Here is a 23,037-nt window from a genome sequence, read left to right as displayed (position 1 = left end):
GAGTCGGGTAGGGGTCCTAACTAGGAGCTCCCACAGCAAGCTTGACATCCCCCATCAAAACTTTCATCACACTTGAAAGATTATTTGATTTTCTGACTTCCCAGGAAGTCTGTGAGCTCTGCCAGGGCAGAAGCCTATATCTGTTTTGTTGATAATTGTATCTTCAATGCCTTCTATAGTTCCTGGCACAAAGTAACCTCTCTGTGCCTAGTTTCCTCATCTGTAAAATGAGAATGAGAGAACCTCTTTTTTGTTTGTTTGTATTTTATTCAATAACCATTTTATTATAGGTCACAATTTTATGAGGCAGAAATCAAGGTAGGGTTCAGCGGGGTGATTCTTCTGTCCTATGTGTCATTGACTGGGGTCACTTGGTGGTATTCAGCAGGCAAATGGGTTGGTCTGAAGGGAGAGTTTCACTCACATATCTGACACCTTGATGGGGATGACTGGAATGCTAGGATCAGCTGGATCTGTCAGCCAGAATGTCAACATGAGACCTCTCCAGCATCTCAGGGTAGGAAGACTTCTTACATGGCAGCTCAGGGCTACCAGAGTGTTCCAAGAAGCCTGGGCAGAAGCTGCATAAGAGTATGGCCCAGCTTCAAAAGGCCCAGAACCTCCATAGAACTTTTGAGAATTAATTAATATATGTAGAGTGCTTAGAAGAGTGCCTAGCTCATAAGTACTATTAGGTATTAATTATTCCTAAAGGTATACAAAGACGAATAAGAAGGATCCCTTTCTCAATTACTATGTGCTTCTTTGTATAAATATACTTACTGCCAAACTCTTAGCCTTCTTACTTCCCCTCAAGCTGACCTTTTCCCTCTACACGCCTCCTCCCCCTTTAACGAGACTGTCTAGCTGTAGACGAGCTGCAGACTGGCATTAATATTTAACAGTCACATCTTTCTTATTAATAGGATATCTACTAACTTCCATTGTGTCACTTAAGGCAGTTTATCGTAACTCTCAACTCTAAAACTCTGCTTCTTATGAACTTGAATCAAGGGTCGTCCATTGCGAGCAGCCACTGTCATAACACCGCCACTTCAGCCTCGCCCCGACAAGAGGCAGCCTGAACTTCCGTACCCACAGTCCGGCTACGCCGGAAGATTGAAGCGCCCCGTGCCCTGCAGGTAAACGTCTCTTCGGGCCCGCCCACCACACGTGCCGCTCTAGCACTGCACCTGCGGCCTCCCCGTCTCTATGATAGCCTTTTCCTGTTTCCTAGTGTTGCATGATGGGAGAAGGAGTCGGCTTCCTGGGGGCGCTGCGCCAGGAACGGCCTAAGTCAGAACTTCACTTCCCGGCTTGCCACGCGGCGGTCGCTCTGCTCGCCGGCTGAAGGCCGGTTCCGGTTGCATCAGCGTGGGGTACACGGCGAAATGAGACTGTTCGTGAGCGAAGGCGCCCCGGGGAGCTTGCCTGTGCTGGCCGCGGCCCGGAGGGCCCAGGGGAGAGCGGAGCTGCTCATCAGCACTGTAGGCCCAGAAGGTAGTGGGGCTGGTGCTGGTGGGCGGGGGATGAGGGGGGCAGGACCGAAACACGCCCGACACCCAGCCCGCAGTTCTCTTCGCCAGCCCCCCACCTCCTACCACGCACTCCCGTCATACTTCCCCATTATCCTTGGTCACTTTATCCCCTCTTCTCTCCTGGTCACATCTTTCATCAGTCACTTCCCTTAATTGCCCTCTGCATACCCCAACCTCATACCTCGCCTCCCCTCCTTCATCTTCCAGGATCCCGCCTCACCCCAGCGAACCTCTGTCCCCTTTCTAACCTTCTCTCACACCTCCCAGGCCCCCCGCCTCCCCAGTCACTCACGGGACAACCCCCAGGCACCCCTTCGTCGTTCTTAAGAAACCCTGCTCTCCCTTCCTCAAACAGACACAGACCTGTATACGCTCCTTTCGGTTTACCTCTTCTCATTCCCAGCCAACTGATGGGGTCACTCTTAAGCGGTTCTCTCGTCAGTCCTCCCAGTTCTCTTAGTTTTTTTCTCCCACTGTTATCTCAGATCATCCTCAAGGTATCCTGGTTACTTTCACTTGTTCCACTTCTTGGCTGTAGCACTATCCCAATGCCACTGCCTCCTCTCTGCAGTCCCCATCTGTCGTTTCCAGCTGGCAGTCTCGGCTGAACACCTGCTGGTCTCTCCAGCTCATACTGGACCCACCCCCTTTCAGTTGTCCTATCCTGGAACCTCTGGGTTGAGCCTGCCCATCTTCCATCCCTTTTCCCCTGAATAATGTGAGGTTGTCTTTCTGAGCTGACAAAGTATTTCTTTTCTTTTCCCTATTTTTCACCCGTTTTCCTCTCCTGCATCAGAGTGTGTGGTCCCATTCCTGACCCAGCCTAAGGTCCCTGTCTTGCAACTGGATAATGGCAACTACCTCTTCTCCACTAGTGCAATCTGCCGGTCAGTATTGGTCCTTGATGTGGGGAGGTGGCTGAATCAAATCCTGGCTTACTGTCCTCTGTACGGCCCTATTTGCAACCACCGTGGGGTGAGAAATAGGCTAGACCAAGGGGCCCCTCTAATTCCCCCTTCTGTCATTCTCTCCCTGGGCAGATACTTCTTTCTTTTGTCTGGCTGGGAGCAAGATGACCTCACTAACCAGTGGCTGGAATGGGAAGCGACAGAACTGCAGGTGGGACTGAGACATGGGGATGGCAGGCAGGCCCTTGCTCTGCATGGCCATCCTGACCCGTGCCCCCCACATTTTAGCCAGCTTTGTCTGCCGCCCTGTACTATTTAGTGGTCCAAGGCAAGAAGGGAGAAGATGTTCTTGGCCCTGTCCGGAGAGCCCTGACTCACATTGACCACAGCTTGAGTCGTCGGAGCTGTCCTTTCCTTGCTGGGGTGAGTCGGACCTTGAGGTGGGGATTGAGGAAAGTTGTATGGTATACAGATAAAGAAGGAAGACTGTATTCAGAGTGTTCAAACCCCCACACTACCACTTACTCGCAGTGTAACCTTGAAAATCACTAAACTCTCTAGTCTTCAATTTTTTTCATCTTTGAAATGGAGATATTAGTACCCATCTCATGGGGTTATTGTGAGGATTAAGTGAGATAATTTAAAGTGCTTAACACAGTACTTGGCACATAGTAAGTACTTAACAAAATGTTCGATATCATTATATCCATTGGGAAGAAACTGCATGTCTCACCTGTGTACCTTTTTCTTTTCTTTCCCCAACAAAGGAGACAGAATCTCTAGCTGACATTGTTTTGTGGGGAGCGCTATACCCATTACTGCAAGACCCAGCCTACCTCCCTGGTGAGAACTGCATAGCCGTCCACCCCCAGCCCAACCCCAGGAGCTTGGGGTAGGGATTACTAGAATATTGAGGACCCACTTTGAGGTGTAGCTTGACAGGACAGCTATAGCAGAAAGATGGCTGAGGGAACTGGGGAAGGCAACTGGAGAAACTTCATGAAGAAGGGGAGGAGGTCCACTCCTGCCTGCCCATTCTAGGTCTTGCTGATTCTTCCTTTTCTCCCATGCCCACAGAGGAGCTGGGTGCCCTGCACAGCTGGTTCCAGACAGTGAGTTCTCAGGAGCCATGTCAGCGAGCGGCAGAGACTGTGCTGAAGCAGCAGGGTGTCCTGGCCCTCCGGCCCTACCTCCAAAAGCAGCCCCAGCCCAGCTCCCTTCAGGGGAGAGCTGTCAGCAATGAGCCTGAGGTTTGCAACAGAGCAGAGGGGTCCCTACAGAGCCTCAGTGTCCGAGGTGGGGGTGGCTTGGAGAGGGACTTTAACATGGCCACTAACTTATTCAGTTGTTGGAGAGCAAGGGCCCTGTCACCTTGTGAGGGATTCTGTCCACTCTTCATAGGAGGAGGAGCTGGCTACCCTGTCTGAGGAGGAGATCGCCATGGCTGTCACTGCTTGGGAGAAGGGACTAGGAAACTTGCCCCCTCTTCGGCCACCACAGAATCCAGTGTGAGTAGGCACAGATGAGCGGGGCTTGGTTTCTTTAGTGGAAATTGTTGATAGAGCCAATACCTGCCTGCCAAGTGCCCTTTCCTGACCTTTCTTTAATTTTTCATTCTCTCCTTCTTATTCTTAAACCTTTTTTTTTTTTTTTTTGTAATTTAATTCTTTCTTGCTTATTTTGGACACTCTGTCTGTTAGTCCCATCTGCACCCATATTTTCAGCTCCTTTTTAACCCACTGATAGCACTAAATCTGTTTTTCCAGTCCAGATCTCTGTTCTGAGCTCCAGACATATTTGTGATACCATCTCCTAGATTCCTCCACTTGCACAGGCGTTGCGAACTCAGAATGTCCAAAAGCAAACCTGGGATCTTCCCTGCCAGCCTCTCTTTCTCCTTTATTCACTTACTGTAGTGAATGACCCCCACCTTCCACCTAAAAGTCCAAGCCAGAAATCTTGGTGTCATCCACACCCTTCCCTCATCCCCGTCTGTGTCATTTGTTCCATTACCGAGTCTTTGATTCTAAGTAGTCCTTGAATCCGTCCCTTCTTCTCCATATCCTCACTGCTGCCACTTTAGATCGGGCTTCACCATCTCTTACTTCTTACCCTGCTGCCTTGTACTCCACGCTGCCACCAGAGGGACTGCTAAGAATGGCACGTGTTACCCTCTCCCTCCTTTTCAGAATTCTACAGACGGTTCCTGTGTGCACTTTACAAGGCCTTTTGTGATCTGGCCCGTGCCTACATGCTCAGTATCATGTTTTGTCACTCTCTTGTTACATTAAGACAATACACACACACAGATTATTCCACCAAAATGAAATATTTGTAGCTCTCAGCCTATTGACAGTAGAGATTTGAGTGTCCACTCCTTGTCAGGCCCTGTGTGCTAGGAGCTGGGTACACAGAGGGAACAAAATGGACAAGACCTCTGCTCTCGTGGAACTTTGAGTATAGTAGGATAGGCGGGTATTTAAAAAACTCACACAAATGTATAATACAAGTTTTGATAAGCCTATGAAGGAAAAGACAGGGGTGCTATGAGAGAAAACATCACTTGAGGTTAACTTAGAGGCCTCTCTAAAGAGTGGCATTTGAACTAAGACTTGCAAGACAAGTAGGTGTTGGTCAGGGGAAGGCTGGGAAGGGTGTCTCAGGTGGAGGAAACCTCATGTGCAAAGGCCTGAGGAGCAAGAGAGTTTGGCTCTTTTTAAGGAATTGATTAAAGGCCAGTGGCTGGAGGCTGGTCAGTCAAGGGGCAGATAGGTGAAGATGAGTTTTGAGAGGGAGGCAGGCTCAGATCATATCATGCCTTAAAGTGTCTTTGCATGTGCTGTTCCTTCCTCTGGAATGCCTGCATCTTACCTACCTGATGGATAATTGTTCCTCAAGAGACTAGTTTTGTCATTTTCTTCTCTATAGAACTTGAAACAGTCTTAAGTGCTCCATCTTCTGGGAGCTCCCATTATGATATGATGTTGTAATTGCCTCTTTTCATATCTGTCTCCTCACTGATCTGTAAGCTTATTGAAGGTAGAGGCTATCTTTTATGTGGCCCAGTTTCTAGCACCGGGCCAAGTGTTTGGTAGATATTGATAAAATTTGGGTGAATTAGTGCTAAGTGCTTTGGAGGTAAGAAAGACTAGGAGACAGACTTTCTCAGGTGTCTGTACAGGCTAACAGGTTTAAATGCATATGTAGAGGAGGAGACAGTTGGCAATGAAGACCCGATAGCCAAACCAGGCTGTCTTCTGTGCTTTTCCTTCTGACTAAAAGACATCCCCAGTGTCTTGATGAGGCAAATTTCCACCCATTCTTGAGGCCCAACTCAAGTAGTTCTGCCTCTGTGATGTCTTCCTTAATCTCAGGCTGGAGTGCATGCTTGCCTTCCTTCAAATTCCTCCGGCACTTGTGCCTCTCATTGCACTGATCCAGGTCAGCAGTTACATAATAGAAGGTAACCCCACTGAGGGCAGAGCCCCAGGCGTACTCACCTTTGTATCTAGCACACTAGATATAAAGCATACTCATAACGAGAGAGAAGTTACAGGGTAACGCAGGAGGAGCACCACACAATGTGCCACAAAGTGCTTAGGGGCTCAGGATACAAGGCTGAGTTGGAGAGGAAGGCTGGTCATCAGTAAAGGAAGGCTTCCCTGAAGGAGTTGATTACTAAGCTGGATTTCAGAGAAAATGATGGTGTTCAGTTATGGGGAGAAAAGCCAATGAATGCAGGAGAAATTAGTGAAATCTTTTGTGAGGAAATTCCAGGAAGTCATTGGGACATCTAACCGGATATATCGCAGCAGCAGAGAAGAAGGGGTGAGGGTAATGTGGAGGACTAATTCGAGTCTTTGTTGGTAGTAGAAACTGTGGGAATCAGGGAGCTATCAGGATGCCTGAGGTTGAAAGAAAGTAAGTGACGGGGGCCAGTGAGTATAGGCTGAGAATGGTTGGCAGATGAAAGGAGCCCTGGTGAGGGGTCAGTGCTAAGGAGGGGGGTGGAAACACGATGTGTGCAGCTGAGCTGTTGAGGATGATGAAGCATGAAAAGCGAATAGTGGATTGAGTGACTTCAGACAGCGGATTGAGTGACTTCAGACAGCTGATTGAGTGACATGACTAGGAATGATCCTGGATAAGTGGGGAGGAGAGGGTGGCTGTGAAGGCATTAGTTGGTGCCTGCTGGTTTGAGTCAGGCCATGAGGAAATGACAGACATGGTTAGGGAGAGAAGAGTCAAGGGGTACAGGGACTTGGGAAGATTTGTATATGGGGTGGCGAGCTGTGAGGACTTCAGGTAGTGATTAGAGGTAATGTTAATGTAGCACCTGGGAAGAAGGGGTGAGGTCAGCGCTGGGAAAGTGTTCTTGGGTGGCATTGGAGTCCAGAGTCCGGGGAGCAGTGAGTGATGGTGGTTGGACAGAGCCTAGGGAGAGCCTTGTTGATACCTGGGAAGTTGGAGCCTGAGAATGAGCTAATGGAGTAGAAGCAGCCACGATGGTAAAGAGGGACTGAGATGAGTGTTGGAATGAGGCTCCTTTGGAGCAGTACACAAGGCTTGCTCATTGTGGACAGGGCCCTGAACACGCTGTAGAGGATCTTACAGCTTTTGGGGGAGTTTGTGGTCCTGTGGGTTGGTGTGAGGAAAGACTTCAGATGTACATGACCCTCTGACAGTACAACACATCTGGTCTGGGTGTTCTGTGCACTGTTGGTCCCTCTTGACCCTCTCATCTCCCCCATGGAATGTTCTCTTCCTCCTTCCCTATCAGGTTGCCCGTGGCTGGGGAAAGGAATGTGCTCATCACCAGCGCCCTCCCTTATGTAAACAACGTCCCCCACCTTGGAAACATCATTGGTTGCGTGCTCAGTGCTGACGTCTTTGCCAGGTGGAGTCAGCTGCGAGTTTGGAGGGAGAGGTCCTGAGGGAGCAGTGGGCCCAAAGGAATAGGATGCCTCAAGGGTGGAGGCTGGAAGGATCCTGGGGGCATAGGAGGGGCTGAGATGGGGCCCCCTGTGATCACCATGTTCCCTTCCAGGTACTCCCGGCTCCGCCAGTGGAACACCCTCTATCTGTGTGGGACAGATGAGTATGGTACAGCGACAGAGACCAAGGCTATGGAGGAGGGTCTAACCCCCCAGGAGATCTGCGACAAGTACCATGCCATCCATGCTGACATCTACCGCTGGTTTAATATCTCCTTTGATATTTTTGGCCGTACCACCACTCCACAGCAGACCAAGTAGGTTTCCTCTAATGAGGCAGAAATGAAGGGTGAAGGCTGGGCTGGGGGCAACAAGAATATCCTGGAGACAGAAGAATCAAGGTGGTTGTCTGGGCACTCCCCCTTCACTTAGGATCTGAATATTGCTTTGAAATGTATCCCAGGGATTATTAAGGGATTCAGTGTGAGCAGAAGCAGGAGCAGCCAAGGGAGGGAAGAGATAGGAGTTAGGCTCATGGGAAGTAGCTGCCTTCTCTCTACTGCCTTCCTTCCCCCTGGCTGCCGCAAAAGCTGAGGACGTTTCCTCCCGCTCCTGTGTGTGTTCGTATTAAACGTACTCATTTTTCCTCTGCCTGATATCATCCTTATAAAAACGACATAGTCAACAAGCTGCCAGCTGATAGTGCTGTGTGGTTTAGCACTTGGACTAATTTAATTTTAATTTTTAGGACATACTAAAGAACAGCATAGCCCTATCCTTTTGGAGCTGTTTGTTAATAAAGAATACAAAACGGATAAGTCTGTATTCAAAAAAACAAATTCCAAAATATTGAGGGAAGAGATTACATGGGTAGCTGGGGACTATATGTGAGGGGCCTGGGCTCATCCAGTCAAACTCCCTAAAGACAACTAGATGCCCTTCGCCCTGAGGGGCCTTCTGCCTGATTTCTTCACACTTGGACTGAGGGAGTTTGGGTCCGTGGTGGAGTGTGGCGGGAGGGAGGGATGCACCACTTCCTCTGACTTCCTCTGACCTGTCCCTCCTCTGTCCCTTGCTCACCTGGCCAGAATCACCCAGGACATCTTCCAGCGGTTGTTCTCCCGAGGTTTTGTGCTGCAAGATACTGTGGAGCAGCTGCGGTGTGAGCAATGTGCCCGCTTCCTGGCGGACCGCTTTGTGGAGGGTGTGTGTCCCTTCTGTGGCTATGAGGAGGCCCGGGGTGACCAGTGTGACAAATGTGGCAAGCTCATCAATGCCACTGAACTCAAGGTGAGAGGACAGTGTCATGGGAGCCTGGAAGGAGACGGTCTCTATTCTTGTTCCATTCAGGATTTTTGTTTAGCATTCAAGACCTTTCACCAGTGACTCTTTCTCAGCAGCTCATCCTTCAGCTCACTGAGCATTGCCTTTGTACCTAGCCCTGTGCTAGGAAATATGCAAGTCGAGTTTATACTTCACTGCCTTGCTCCTGCTTCAGTCCACCTGACCTGCATTTGTTTAGCTCCTTCCCTTTTCCATAAACAGCATCTCTTCTACTCCGTGTTTACTCATTTGTTTATTCTGCACACCTTTCTTGAGTCCTTACAAAATGCCAGTGACAGTTCCAGGTGCTGAGGATGTAGCAGTGAACAAGACAGGCTTTTATCTCGTGTGGGGAGGAGACTAGCACTAAACAACACGGCGGTATAATTATAGAATAAGTTGTCTGGAAGAGGTGATAGTGAGTTTTGGGTAGATTTAAGCTAGGTGATTAGGGAAGGCCTCTCAGAGGAGGTAACATTTGAGCTGAGAGTTTAAGTGAAGAATGAGAAGGCGTAAGCCAGGCGATGAGTAGGGTTACGAGTGTGCCAAGTAGAAGGACCAAGAAGTGCAAAGGCCCGAAGCAGCAAAGAGCTCAATGGGCGGCCTTGAAAAGGCTGGTGCAGCTGTTGCATAGTGAGAGGGAAGGTGGCCCAAGACAAGGTCAGAGAGTAGGCAGTGACCAGGTTGCCAGGGCCAGGTAAGCCATTGCCAGCATTGAGTGGCAGGCTGCTCTGTGGAAAATGGATGCGAGGGAAGCAAGACAGAAAGTGGGGAGACCAGTTGGGAGGCTAGAGTGGTTGCCCAGAAATGGGATGACAGTAGCTTGAACTAAGTTGGATGCAATAGAAACGGAAGAAAAAAGAAGGATTCAAGATATGTTTTGGGGGCCAGCCCTGTGGCCGAGTGGTTAAGTTTGTGTGCTCCACTTTGGCGGCCAGGGTTTTGCCGGTTTGGATCCTGGGTGCGGACATGGCACCGCTCATCAAGCCATGCTGAGGCAGTGTCCCACATGCCACAACTAGAAGGACCCACAACTAAAAATACACAACTATGTACCAGGGGGCTTTGGGGAGAAAAAGGAAAAATAAAATCTTTAAAAAAAAAAAAAGATATGTTTTGGAGGCAGACTCTGTCGAATTGGGTAGACTGGAATTCAGGCTGAATGGAAGTCAGGGAAACCACGACTTGTACGTTTTTGGCTTGAGCAGCTTGGGGAGAGGGTAGTACCATCTAGGAACTTGGGCAAGATTGGATGAAGAACAGGCTTTCGGGTGGAATGCATTGGTACCATTTGGCTTTGTTAGGTTCGAGATGCCTGTCAGACATCCAAGGAGAGACGTTAGGTAGGCCGTTGGATGTAGGTGTGTGGCGTCAGGAGAGGCCCTGAGAGAGTTAGAATTTCTCACCTTAACCCAGATCAAAAGTCACTTGGGAACTTTCATTGATTTAACTGTTTGTCCCTTTAGCCATCACCCTTCAGTGTTTGTATAGTCAGTTTGTACCATGAAAATAAGTATTTCTTGACATTTTGCTTTGTAAAGATCTATTCTTGTTTCTTGTGCAAGCCACTCCCTCATTTGATTGTTACTTTGTCAAGGAGAGGAAGCCTATCTTCTTTCCTCCCCTCACACAGTTGCGTACAGTGCAGTGCTCTCTACCTAGCCCGTGCTCAGAGGATGCTTTTGCTGTTCTTTGCAGTGATAGGACAGAGCCGTGAAACTGAGTAACAAATGTTGTGCTGTGCAAACTGGAGTCTAAGTTTAGAGAAGGCCAAGTAGTTGATGAATTGGCTGGGTGCGAGCGTGACGCTAAGCCAGATGGCACGCTGAGGAGCTCCCCCCTTGCCTGGAAGCTCCCTCTGGCCTGCAGTCCTCGTCCTGACTGCCCACCTCAGGTACCCCTTCTCTTGGATTTCCCTTCACAGAAGCCTCAGTGTAAAGTCTGCCGGTCGTGCCCTGTGGTGAAGTCCTCTCAGCACCTGTTCCTGGACCTGCCTAAGGTAAGTGGGCCTTCCCTCCACCTAGTCTGCACAGCATCTTCTGCCGCCCCGGCCACACATCTGTACCAGATCACTCTCAAGTATTTTTAATTTCCACTTAAAAATTATACGCTGTAAAAAGATGTAAGGGTTAAAGGGCACAGAGTGAGAGGCCCCGACCCACTGAGTGCCAGGCCCACTTGCCAGAGGTATTTATAGTATACTGCTCATTTCTCTCCATGTCTATCCAGAAATATGCTATGTATGTGAGAGTATTAGAATCTTTTTTGTTTTCCTAATACAAATTAGATCATAGCATCCATCTGCAACCTACTTTCTTTCTTTTACTTTTCAATGTCTTGACCAATTTTCCATAGTAGTAGATTTGCCTCCTTTCTTTTCTTAAAAACTTTTCGTTTGGAAATAATTTCAGGCTCACAAAAACAGTTGCAAGAATAAATAGTTGTGGGGGGGCTGGCCATGTGGCTGAGTGGTTAGGTTCATACGCTCTGCTTCAGCGGCCCAGGGTTTCACTGGTTTGGGTCCTGGGTGTGGACCTAGCACTGCTGATCAAACCATGCTGAGGTGGCGTCCCACATAGCAGAACTGGAAGGACCTACGACCAGAATACACAGCTATGTACTGGGGGGCTTTGGAGAGAAGAAGAAAAAAAAACGATTGGCAACAGATGTTAGCTCAGAGCCAATCTAAGAAATAAATAATAACTAGTTCCTTGAATAACTATTCCTCATATTCTTTAACCAGATAAACTTCATGTACCCATTACCCAGATTTGATAGTTAAGATTTTGCTCCATTTGCTTCAGAATATTCTCTCTCTCTCTAGTATAAATATATATGTATGTATATGTCCTCTTTACTCTGAAATACTTCAGTGTTTGTTTCTTAGTAAAAAAGACATATTCTTGCATAACCACAATACAGTTAACAACTTCAAGAAATTTAACATGATATAGTTGTCTGACCCACTATCCATCTTCGAATTTAGTCACTCATCCCAATAATATCCTCTATAGCATTATTTTTCCTTTAGTACAGAAGCTAGCTCAGAATCCTGTATTGCATTTAGTTTTTATATCTTTAATTTCCTTTAGTCTGAAATGTTCCTCAGCCTTTATCTTTTATGACATTAACAGTTTTTAAGAATGTAGGCCCTGGGGCCGGCCCCGTGGCTGAGTGGTTAAGTTCGTGTGCTTCGCTTCGGTGGCCCAGGGTTTTGCTGGTTCGGATCCTGGGCACGGACATGGCACTGCTCATTAGGCCATCTTGAGGCGGCATCCCACATGCCACAACTAGAAGGACCCACAGCTAAAATATACAACTATGTCCAGGGGGGATTTGGGGAGGAAAAGCAGAAAAAAACAAAAAAAAAGAATGTAGGCCTTGATCCCCTTTTTAAAATAGAGTATTCCTCATTTTGGATTTGTTGGGCATTTCTTCATGATTACATTCAGGTTATGCATCCTCAGTTGGAAAACTGCATAAATGACGTGTCCTTTCCAGAGGCATGTGATGGCCCCTCGTTGGTGATGTTAATTTTGCTTAGTCAAGGTGTTACTCAGTTTCTCTGCTGTATAAGTAATATTTTCCCCTTTGCAGCTTATAAGCAGTATGTGGGAATACAGTCTAAGACCACGCACACACCCTGCTCTTCATTGAGAGGTTCCTTCTGCATTTCACATCCATGTATTTCAGCATTCTTCCCTGAACCAGTTTTCATTGAGTCTCCAACTCTACCACTCCCTTCACATTTACCCTCCTCCTTCATTCATTCAGTTATCTATTTATTATCAGTGTGGACTTGTGGATTCTTATTTTTTCTATGGTTTATAATTTATTCCTGTCCTAAATTATTTTCCTGTTCAAATTGTCCCTTATTTGGCCAGTGGTAGCCTCTTTAGGATTGTTTCTCTGTATTTTTGAGATCTCCCACCATTTTTTAAGCTCTTCCTTATTTTCTGGCCTAACAAGATATTCTAGGTTCATCTTGTTTGAGCCTTGGAATCAGTCATTTCTCACAAAGCCCTGGTTCATTTTCGTAGGAACAACATTAGAGAGCAAGGTTTAGGTGCTGGGTGTGCTCACTGCTCCTGGGCCGTCTTTGCTTCTCGTCCCTTTAAGCAAAGAGAGTGAGGCATTCACTTAGGTTCACACTGACCCCTGCCATCCCAGTCCCTCCCCAGAGGGCTCTTCCTCACTTTCCCTTATTTCCTGTTTGTATCTTCCCGCTTTCACAGTATGTGCCCTGGTTCCCAGCAACAGCATTTACTCATTTGCTCAGTCCTACAATACACCTGAAAATAATGTCAGAATTGCTTCACTCAGACCACTACAAAACAACCTACTAAAAAAAGTCTAGGGTTTGTTGGCAGTCCTGCCCCTTCCCCCCAGCTGAGGGTGTATAATCAAACAGTATGTTCAAAACTGTAGATTAGGCTAGTTTCTTCCCCCCTTCAGTGTTGTTATGTTACTAAAATAAGTCAATAAGTTTGGTTCATTTGCTTTTAGTTTTCTTTTCTCTCCTCATCTTTGTTAATTTTATTGCTTGACTATGTAGAACATCAGTATGCTTCTAAAAATCAAAACCATACAAAAAGGTATACTCAGAGAAGTGTCATTCCCTTTCTGGCCCTGCCACCTTGTTTTCCTGTCTCCTATAGGTGATCAGCTTCGTTTTCTGATTTATTCTTAGTGTGTTTATTTTCGTAAAGATAAGCTTTATATATATGTATAAAGAGATATAAGTATGCGTGTGTGTATGTGTATATATATATATTTTTTATTCCTCTTCTTATACAAAATATAGCATACTATGTATACTCTTTTGCAATTTGTCTTTTTCACTTAACAGTATGTTCTGGAAATCACTCGACATGAGATCACTCTTTAGTCCATAGAGATCGTCCTTATTTGTGTGTTTAACAGCTGCATAGCACTCCATTCTGTGTAGGTACCATAGGTTATTTAATCAATTTCCTGTGTTCACCATTTAGATGGTTTCCAGTGTTTTGCCATTACAAATAATGTTGTAGTGAATAACCTTGTGCATACATATTTTTGTATTGTTGGAAGTGTATCTTCAGGGTAAATTCCTTAAAAGAGATCATTTGCTGTGTTAAGGGCAAATGGATTGTAGTTAATTGCTAAATTTTCCTCAGTAGGTGTTGTTCCATTTTGCATTCCCATCCGCAATCTGTGAGTGAGCCTGTTTGCTCAGACCTCACCAATAGAGTGGATTATCAGGCTTCAGAATCACATAAACCATTCCTTTTCAAAGATCTTTGTTTTTCTGCTTACAAAAGTGATATGAGTTCTTTTTAAAATTTCAGATAGAAATATATGGTATAAAAATGGATGTTCCTCATAATTCCATCTGAGAATGAAGCACTGGTATATATTTTCCTTCAGAATTTTTTCTGGTCTTATATTTTTCTGTGTATTACTATTTGTCTTTATAGTAATTGGGTTATATCATATATTATTGTTTTGCAGTTTGTTTTATTTAATTAATAAGATATCTTGGAGATCTTTCTATGTTAGTACATATTGGTCTACCTCACTCTGTTTAATGGCCTTATAAGTATTTTGTTGTATTGATACACCATATTTCTTTTGAACCGTGGGAATTAGTTGCAGTTTTTTGCTGTGATGAACAGTGCACTTTATATACATGTCTATACACTCTTGTGTGAGTATTTCGGTTGAAAAAATTCCTAGAAGTGGAATTGCTGTGTCAAAGTCATGAGTCTTTTAATATTAATTCTGTATTGCTAAACTACTCCAAAAAGGCGTACATATTTGTCCTTACGCACACCATGTAGGAGACTGTCCTAAATCAGCCTTCTGTCTGCTTCTGCCATCTCAGCTGGAAAAGCGACTGGAGGAGTGGTTGGAGAATACATTGCCTGGCAGTGACTGGACACCCAATGCCCGCTTCATCATTCGTTCTTGGCTTCGGGATGGCCTCAAGCCACGCTGCATAACCCGAGACCTCAAATGGGGAACCCCTGTACCCTTAGAAGGTTTTGAGGACAAGGTAAAAACCCTCTGCCTTGCTCATGTCTCATTCCGCCTTGGGGTTGACACCGTGAGCTAGCAGAATAGACCGTTGATGATGCCTTGTTTCAGTCTGAGACTTTGGGTTGGTGAACTTTTCCCACTGTGTCTTCATCCTCCCGTGTCTCCCTCTTCCTCACCCTCCAGGTATTCTATGTCTGGTTTGATGCCACTATTGGCTACCTGTCCATCACAGCCAACTACACAGACCAGTGGGAGAGATGGTGGAAAAACCCAGAGCAAGTGAGCAGTCCTTGGTTAGCCTGTCTGTGGGGAGGGTGTGTGTGTCTGTGGTGTGTGAGGGGTGGGTGAGGGTTGGGTATCTGATCTTTCTTGGGCCTGTGAAGAAGATCTCAGCAGCCCTGTCTCCCCACTATATTCTGTAGGTGAGCCTGTATCAGTTCATGGCCAAAGACAATGTTCCCTTCCATGGCTTAGTCTTTCCTTGTTCAGCCCTCGGAGCCGAGGACAACTACACCTTGGTTAGCCACCTCATTGCTACAGGTACCCTGGGCGACTGGAGATGGGGGTGTTCCTGGGGAATGAGGGCTGAGGCAGCACTTGGAAGAAGATCCTGGAGACGTGCTACGTCATGAGTTAGGAGTTTAAATGAAATAGGAAATAATCAGAACATGAGAACTCAACCCAGAAGAAGGAAACCAGAACCTGAAGAAAGCAAAAGTCCAAAGCTAAAACTCTGTGATGGGTAGAAGCAAAGGGAAAAAAGGCCAGAGTGAAAAGAAAGGATCTCCAGGTCTTGTGCAGGCCGTCCTGGACCCCCCAAAGGTTGAGGCTGAGGGAGAGGAAGGCAGGGTGTGAGTTGAGCAGATGGTTCTCATTCTCCTTCTCTGTCCAGAGTACCTGAATTACGAGGATGGGAAATTCTCTAAGAGCCGGGGTGTGGGAGTGTTTGGGGACATGGCCCAGGACACAGGGATCCCTGCGGACATCTGGCGCTTCTATCTGCTGTACATTCGACCTGAGGGCCAGGACAGTGCCTTCTCCTGGACAGACATGTTGCTCAAGAACAATTCTGAGCTGCTTAACAACCTGGGCAACTTCATCAACAGGTGGGACTTGGTGAGGGGTCAGTCAGTGGATGAGCTGGGCTGGGGCTGACCCTGCTCCACGAGATGGGAATGTGGAGAGCGCTGGTCAATGGGCAGGAGGCTGTGAGGGATGGGGAGGAGAACGTGGAAAATGGATTTCTATCATAGGGATCTGCTCCTAGAACACAGTAGGCTGTGTTTGCTTGGGGCAAGTTGTAGAGATGTGCTTTAGCAAAGTTGGTCACAAAGTGAATGTTTGCAAATTGCTTTCTTATTAATGTTCTTTGTGGAATTGGAATGTATTCTCTCCTAACAAAAAAGTTCACTTGTAGACCATTGAAAAGTTTGGCAGAAGAAAGGGGTTACTTGAATGTAGGGGTAGGAGACTTCTGCTGAACTCTTCTGAGTTTTTGTTACTTTAGGCTCACATTCCACTGTTGGTCCCTCTCTCGGCTGTTCTGCGATCTAAAGAAATATCCTCCATGGCTACCTACCCTTTCAGATTTGGTCATTAACACATTTAACAGAAAGTCCCTATTAGAGTATTTGTTTGATAGCAACTAACATATAATGTATTTCAACTTGATCATGCTGAGTATTAACTTCTTAAAAGTAAAATGAACAGTTATTTGTCAGGTTTCTTTAAATAAGGGATATCTATATGTAAAATGTCTGTTATGTGCAGAGTCATATTCTTAGGGGAGAGAGAATAAATAATTTGTTAGGCTTTACCTTCTAGCTTAAGGGAACCAGGAGGTGTCAGTTCTGAATGCAGAATTATGAAAATCAGGTCAGAGTTCTAGGAGACTGAGCAGTAACTCCTCTTTTCACTCCCATCTCCTTCCCTACTCCTATCAAGAGCTGGGATGTTTGTGTCCAAGTTTTTTGGAGGTTATGTGCCCGAGATGGTGCTTACCTCTGATGATCAGCGCTTGCTGGCTCACGTCACCCTGGAGCTCCAGCACTATCACCAGTTGCTAGAGAAGGTTCGGTAAGTAAGCTATACCTCTGTCTCATCTCAGTAGTCTGCTGCATGTTGAGAGCCCCATCAGTCCCTCTAGGACCTTACACCTTGGCCTGCCTCCCCACTTCCTAGGATCCGGGATGCCTTACGCAGTATTCTTACCATCTCTCGCCATGGCAACCAATACATTCAGGTGAATGAGCCCTGGAAGCGGATTAAAGGCAGCGAAGCTGATAGGTAGGTAAGGAGGTAGGGTTGGCTACAGGAATAAAGTGGCTCGTAGGCTGTGTCCTCTTCAGGTCCTGACTAGTATCTCTTCTTCCCCAGGCAGCGGGCAGGGACAGTGACAGGCTTGGCAGTGAATATAGCTGCCTTGCTGTCTGTCATGCTCCAGCCCTACATGCCCACGGTTAGTGCCACCATCCAGGCCCAGCTGCAGCTCCCACCTCCAGCCTGCGGTATCCTGCTCACAAACTTCCTGTGTACCTTACCAGCAGGACACCTGATTGGCACAGTAGGTCTCGGAGTTGGAAGAGCCAGCCTCTCTTAAAATTCCTCCCTTTGCCAGGCAGCCTTTGGGGAGGGCTCAGAGAACTTACTTTGGGCGTGGGACTCTCACAGCTATTCTCTGAACCCCTCTCCCACTGATACCACTCTGCACTTGGGCTTGTTTCCGGTATTGGTTCACAGGCCCAGCATTACCTGTAGCCCATTTATCTTCATTGCTCTTCATGCCAGAACCCAGTGCCTGGCGCACAAAACTGGTATACAGTAGATGTTTGAGGAAACACTATGGTCACCTGGTTTCCGTAATGGGGAGAGGCACTGAGCAGGAAGAATACCAGCTGGTCATTTCCTCTTCGACACAAGATGATAAAGTCCGTACACCTTTAAGCTTTTGCATCAACCTTGCATCATTAAATAGTTTAAATGATCTGTGACCCCACTAATATTTTAGGCTTTCATAGTGAATGCAGAGCTTTTTCTGGATTCTTTACTGAAATCAGCAGGTATTTGTTCAGCATGACATTTAGCGTTTCTGCTACAACATTTAGAGTTCCTGAACGTCAGCGATTGGGGTGGGAGAGGCCCTCTGTATAGTCTGGTAGAGTTTATCCCTAACCAGTGAATGATTCTGGAATTCTTTTCTCACAGGTCAGCCCCTTGTTCCAAAAATTGGAAAATGACCAGATTGAAAGTTTGAGGCAGCGCTTTGGTGGGGGCCAGGTGAGGAAGCTAAGGACTGTGTTCTCACCCAGCCACGGCACCCTCTCCTTAGTGTCCCCAAGTAGTCCTCACTCATCTCTTTCTATCTTTTGACGCTGCTGCTTCCTCACTTGTAGTTTTTCTTTCCTATCTCAGCTAGAAGAATCCTTGGAGTTGAAGGTAATCACTTCCCCCCCGAGACGTTATACAAAACTTGAGGTCGGGGGGAGAGTTATGGTAGCAGGTGACACTCTGTTGTTGTTTCCCAGGCAAAAGTGTCCTCCAAGCCAGCAGTTGGAGAGACTGTGACAGCCACTGGACCACAGCAGATACAAGTGCTGATGGATGAAGTGACAAAACAGGTACGAACGAAGCCCCGTGGGAGACTGGAACGGCTGAATGCTAAATAGGTCTGCTCTGGCCTCACTGTGTTACCCCACCCCCTCTTCTCTTAGGGCAACATCGTCCGAGAACTGAAAGCACAAAAGGCAGACAAGAACCAGGTTGCTGCGGAGGTGGCTAAACTCTTGGATCTGAAGAAACAGTTGGCTCTAGCTGAGGGGAAACCCCTTGAAACCCCTAAAGGCAAGAAGAAAAAGTGAAAGGGAGAACTTTGTGCATAGAAAGTCACTTTAATGGCTATAGACAGTAATAAATAAATGTACAATCTCTATATACACACTGTTGTCTATCCCAAGCTTTCCCCCGACTGAATAGATGGGGTTAATGGTCACATCATTGGCACTGATGAGAAGGCGTTCAGTAGCCACTTCTGGGAAAGGTCGATAGTGGCCTGAGGAGTGGCCCAAGGGGAAAGTGATGGTCCCCATTGTTCATGCTTGGTGCAGATTAACCATTCGGTCAATCAAAGCCTGGCGAGTCGCCTCCACTTCCCTGGTCAGGCGCTCGATTTCCTGCTTGAGCCGTTCGTTCTCTTCAGCTAGCTTCGCCACTTTCCTTTCATTCTCTTGTTCTTTCTCCTTCATGCGTTGCTTTCCAGCCCGGGCTGGGGACTGGCCACTCTGTTTCCGTTTCCTAGGTCTTACTTGGTCTTCCTCTTCTTCCTCCTGAGCCAGGGAGCTCTGACTGGAATCTGGAGAGCGAGGGCTCTGGGAGGTGCTCGTGACCTCTGCTGGCCCTGGTTCCTGGGTCAGCCACGCCAGAGAGGCGGGGTCAAGAGTGGTGAAGGTTTTTGATTCTTCCTTCAAGGGAATGAGGAAAGGTAGGGTAGGTATTAGTTGAGAAGGTAAGGGCAACATCCCCTGCAGCTTTAGGCCGAGCATTCTCACCTCCTCGTTTCCAGGGGGTGAGACATAGGTACCCCCATTTTCATCTGAGAACAGCACCTCCTGCAGGTCCTCATACCAGGCTTCCAGCTCCCAGCTGGACAGTGTCCCGAAGGAGAAAGGCAGTGGCTCAGCTGCCATCTCTGTGGCTGACCCAGGCTCTGGAAAAGTACATACAGCCACCCCTCAGAATCTGTAGGGGATTGGTTCCAGGACTCCCCGTGGATACAAAATCCAAGGATGTTCAAGTCTCTTATATGAAATGAGGTAGTACTGGCATATAACCTACACACATCCTCCCGTATACTTTGAATCATTTCTAGATTACTTATACCTAATACAATGTAAATGCTATGTAAATAGTTGTTACACTGTATTATTTAGGGAATAATGACCAAAAAAATCTGTACACGTTCAGTACAGACACAACCATTGTAGGCCTTTTGATCCATAGTTGGTTGAATCCACGAGGGTAGACAGTACTCAGGATAGTAGGGGATGGGTGGAAGAAGCACCACCGAAGAGTCAGTCTATACATCACAGGTTGGCAAACTGGCCCACTGTCTGTTTTTATAGATAAAGGTTTACTGGAACACAGGCATATCCATTTATTTACATATTGTTTATGGCTGCTTTCATGCCACAACAGCAGAGATGAATGGTTGTGACAGAGACTGTGGCCCTCAACGTCTAAGATATTTACTATCTGGCCCTTTAAGATTTATCAACCCTTGGTCTATAATGATATTGCTTCCTTGCTTTTGCCCAGCACTTGAAGAAGCAAGTTCTTAGGGAATCCCAGTAAAAGTCCTCAGCCCCCCAGGGAACTCCACTAGTAGTTTCCAGGGGCAATTACAGACTATTTTGCTCCTGTCTCCTCCTGTGGGGGAGCTGGGGCAAACAGTCCTCTGGGTCAGTCTAACCTTGATGGGGACTGAGGTGTGGTAAGACAAACTAGTAATCTTTGCTGGGGCTGAATGCTCATGCAGAGCCAGCTCTCAACTAGGACATGCTCTAAGAATAGTGATTTGGTCACCTTGTTAGGGGCAGGCCAGGAGGATGGACATGGCCTGACAGCACAAGCCTGCTCAGATTCCAGCCCTCCTCTCCCATCTTCTCTAGGTGTTTTCATAACTTCCTAGGGTCCCAGTAAGGAAGCCTAAGCAGCATCTCTTAGGAGTTGGTTTTGGGAAAGGGTTGGTTAAGCTTACCTGCTTTCAGGTGTGATGATGTATGAAGATACACTTCCTTCTGGAACACTGTGGGGATCAAAGATAAATGTTAGCCATTTTTGGAAGGGGGAGAGGCAGGTTCCTTTACTTTTATCTCCAGCTTCCTTCCTGTCTTGTAGAGTATGGATAGTTAACAGTCCCTGTGGCCATTTCCAAGGACAGAGGAAAGCCTGACTTCCTTTATTTTTAGTTGCTGACATTTGTAGTCCTGATTACATAATAGAAAAATCCTGGCCAACTCAGCTTTCTCTCAATTTGAGGCAGGCCCCAAGCCTGCCAGGGTCAGGACTGGCCTACAGGGAAGGGAACAAATCGAGTGGCATTCTTCTGATTCCATTCCCACACTGACATCCTCCAGATGTTCATTTCCAGTCCGGACCTCTCCTGGGACCTCCGACTCTGCTACCTAACTGCTTCCTTGCCATCTCATTTTGGGTGTCTAATAGGCATCTCAGACTTAACATCTCCAAAGACAACTCCTGCTAATCTTCGCCTTCCAAGTCTTCCCCATCTCGGTAAATGGCAACAATAGATACTTACGCCAAAAACCTTGGTATCATCCTTGATTCCTCTCCTCTCACACCCCACAATCCAATCCAAACCACCAGCAAAATTTCTTAACTCATTCTTCAGAAACCCAGAATCTAAACACTTCTCACCAATTCCATTGTTTCCAATCTAGATCATCTCTATCATCTCTCATTACTGCAGAAGGCCTCCCAGTTTCTGCCCTTGCCACTCCTCCCGGAGTCTATTCACAACACAGCAGCCAGAGTGAGCCTTTTAAAACTTAAGTCAGATCATGTCATTCCTCTGTTCACAACCCTCCAATGACTTACAATTTCATGCATATTAATGACTAAAGTCCTTAAAATGACTTAGAAGGTCCTACACAATCTGCTGCTTCCCTGCCCTGCATTTCTCATTGACGGCTCTCTCGCTCTTGCTCTAGTCCAGCCAACTGGCATCCTGTTCCCTAAAGATACTATGCATGCTCCCACCTTAGGACTTCTGCTCTTGCTGTTCCTTCTCCTGGAAAGTTCTTCCACCTATCTGAATGGCTTACCGCCTGGCCTCTTTATTTAGGTCTTTCATTTAAATGTCACCTCAGTGAGTGAATCTGTGACCCAATGTAAAACTGTAACTGCCACTCTGGGGCATTCTCTACCCTTCCATGCTTTAGTTTTTTTCCATGGCACTTAATATATTTGTTTACTGGTATGCCTGTTCCCAATGAAATGTAAGCTCTGTGAGAGCAGACTTTTTTTTTTCTCTCTTGTTCGTGGATGTATCCTGGGCCCCAAACTGCATAACACATAGTAGGTGCTGGTTAAATATTTATTAGGAATAAATGGCTAAATTCTCCCCAATCTGTTATAGGGAAGGGAAGATGAAGCCCAGAGGCAGAGCGGCCGTTGCCCATCCCTGGGGACTGTAGATGCAATATCGCTCTGAATGTTTCTCTGCAGGGCTGTCCTCCCTGGGGAGCCCTCCTTGCCTTCCAGTGTGTGGGACCTCGCTTTCATCACCAGTGGAGCCCCAGTTCAGAGGGCTGCAGGGCCAAACAGGGGGCTGGCCTGATGCAATGGTTACACGGAGATTAGCTGGAGACAGGACTGAAGGAAAGAGGCAAGGATCAATCCCAGGGGAAGGACAATACACTAGGGAGACCCCAAATGGCTTCCCACACTTAAGAGATCCAGGATGCTCTCTTGTGCGGGAAGCCCAGGGACCTCTGGGGGAAATGGAAGACCCATCTCCATTTCTTGTCCATCGGCTCCCCTCCTCCCAAAGGCTTGTGTCAGTTTCTCTGCCGAGGGTGCAAAATGGCTGTCCTGTGGAGGGTCCAGGAGCCCCAGATACCAACGTGGCCATGCTGGCCCTAAGACTCTGCGGCTGAGACGGGATTGGGGGTGGAGTAGGGGCAGTGCCGCTGGTGGCAAAGCAGCGGCAGCGGCCTGAGCCTTGATCACCCAGGCTTCTCGGCGCGGGTGTGTGTCCTGCTGCCCCGCCTCCCACCCGACAGGCCTAAGGAGGAGGCGTGGGGTCAGCAACCGGAGAAATAAATCTCTCGAGGGCAGCCGGGGCCCGTTCCCCATGAGCACAGACCTGGGCCCGTGCTCCGGGCCCGGGTGGGATGACTGTCGTCTCGAATAAAGGATTTCCTCCACCCCGCCCTCGGACGGTCACTAGCTTCACTGTGGAGGGGGTGGGGCCACATCCTCAAAAGCAGATGTCCCATCTTGGAGGGGACAACTGGTGTTCGCGAGGATGGGAGGGTAAAGGGTAGATGGGGATCAGTACTCGCCTCTCTCCTCAGGTTCCGGCTCTGATTTTGGCTCTGTCGCTGCCACCGGCTCATCTTCAACATGATACGCTCTATGTCTCAGACTCAAGCCTCTAACCTCGGCAGCTCGGAACAGCGATCTTTTAACGTGGCCTTGCCCTTCTCTCGGGGAGGATCCAGAAGCCCACCAATCAGAAAGCGGCACGCCGGCGCCGGCCCCGCCTCAACCTTCACATCCGCCACTCAGGAGCCCTCG

At 47.5% G+C, this 23,037-nt stretch overlaps 2 protein-coding genes across 2 annotated transcripts; one reads left to right on the top strand and one right to left on the bottom strand.

Annotated features, from left to right (window-relative positions):
* The first annotated feature begins 1,282 nt into the window (after window positions 1-1,282).
* Window positions 1,283-18,655, top strand: MARS1 (methionyl-tRNA synthetase 1). Its single transcript, XM_046660360.1, has 21 exons — window positions 1,283-1,500; window positions 2,335-2,425; window positions 2,579-2,657; window positions 2,735-2,869; window positions 3,214-3,289; window positions 3,524-3,696; window positions 3,848-3,954; window positions 7,227-7,343; window positions 7,494-7,697; window positions 8,469-8,670; window positions 10,628-10,702; window positions 14,567-14,737; window positions 14,905-15,000; window positions 15,144-15,261; window positions 15,614-15,827; window positions 16,666-16,797; window positions 16,903-17,007; window positions 17,098-17,284; window positions 17,926-17,997; window positions 18,246-18,338; window positions 18,432-18,655. Exons 1-21 carry the CDS (start codon window positions 1,392-1,394, stop codon window positions 18,576-18,578), a joined length of 2,703 nt encoding a protein of 900 aa, XP_046516316.1. The 5' UTR covers window positions 1,283-1,391; the 3' UTR covers window positions 18,579-18,655.
* On the bottom strand, window positions 18,593-23,007 carry DDIT3 (DNA damage inducible transcript 3). Its single transcript, XM_046660427.1, has 4 exons — window positions 22,803-23,007; window positions 20,474-20,521; window positions 19,266-19,423; window positions 18,593-19,178 (listed from the first exon to the last, which is right to left on the bottom strand). The coding sequence occupies exons 3-4, from the start codon at window positions 19,401-19,403 to the stop codon at window positions 18,810-18,812; spliced, it is 507 nt and encodes a 168-aa protein (XP_046516383.1). The 5' UTR covers window positions 19,404-19,423; window positions 20,474-20,521; window positions 22,803-23,007; the 3' UTR covers window positions 18,593-18,809.
* Between the last annotated feature and the right edge of the window lie 30 nt (window positions 23,008-23,037).

Source organism: Equus quagga, chromosome 1 (genome assembly GCF_021613505.1).
Source record: "Equus quagga isolate Etosha38 chromosome 1, UCLA_HA_Equagga_1.0, whole genome shotgun sequence".
In the NCBI taxonomy this organism is placed as follows: Eukaryota; Metazoa; Chordata; class Mammalia; order Perissodactyla; family Equidae; genus Equus; species Equus quagga.
Note: the sequence above shows the minus strand (reverse complement) of the source record. Positions and strands in the feature narration are given on the sequence as shown.

What these genes read in the sequence shown, in the direction of transcription:
- DDIT3 (XM_046660427.1), bottom strand. Translation starts at nt 19,403, where the DNA reads ATGGCAGCTGAGCCACTGCCTTTCTCCTTCGGGACACTGTCCAGCTGG. An exon ending in CACCCCCTGGAAACGAGGAG is followed by an intron (nt 19,179 to 19,265) that starts GTGAGAATGCTC and finishes ATTCCCTTGAAG; the next exon opens with GAAGAATCAAAAACCTTCAC.
- MARS1 (XM_046660360.1), top strand. Translation starts at nt 1,392, where the DNA reads ATGAGACTGTTCGTGAGCGAAGGCGCCCCGGGGAGCTTGCCTGTGCTG. An exon ending in TCAATGCCACTGAACTCAAG is followed by an intron (nt 8,671 to 10,627) that starts GTGAGAGGACAG and finishes TTCCCTTCACAG; the next exon opens with AAGCCTCAGTGTAAAGTCTG. An exon ending in TGGATGAAGTGACAAAACAG is followed by an intron (nt 18,339 to 18,431) that starts GTACGAACGAAG and finishes CTCTTCTCTTAG; the next exon opens with GGCAACATCGTCCGAGAACT.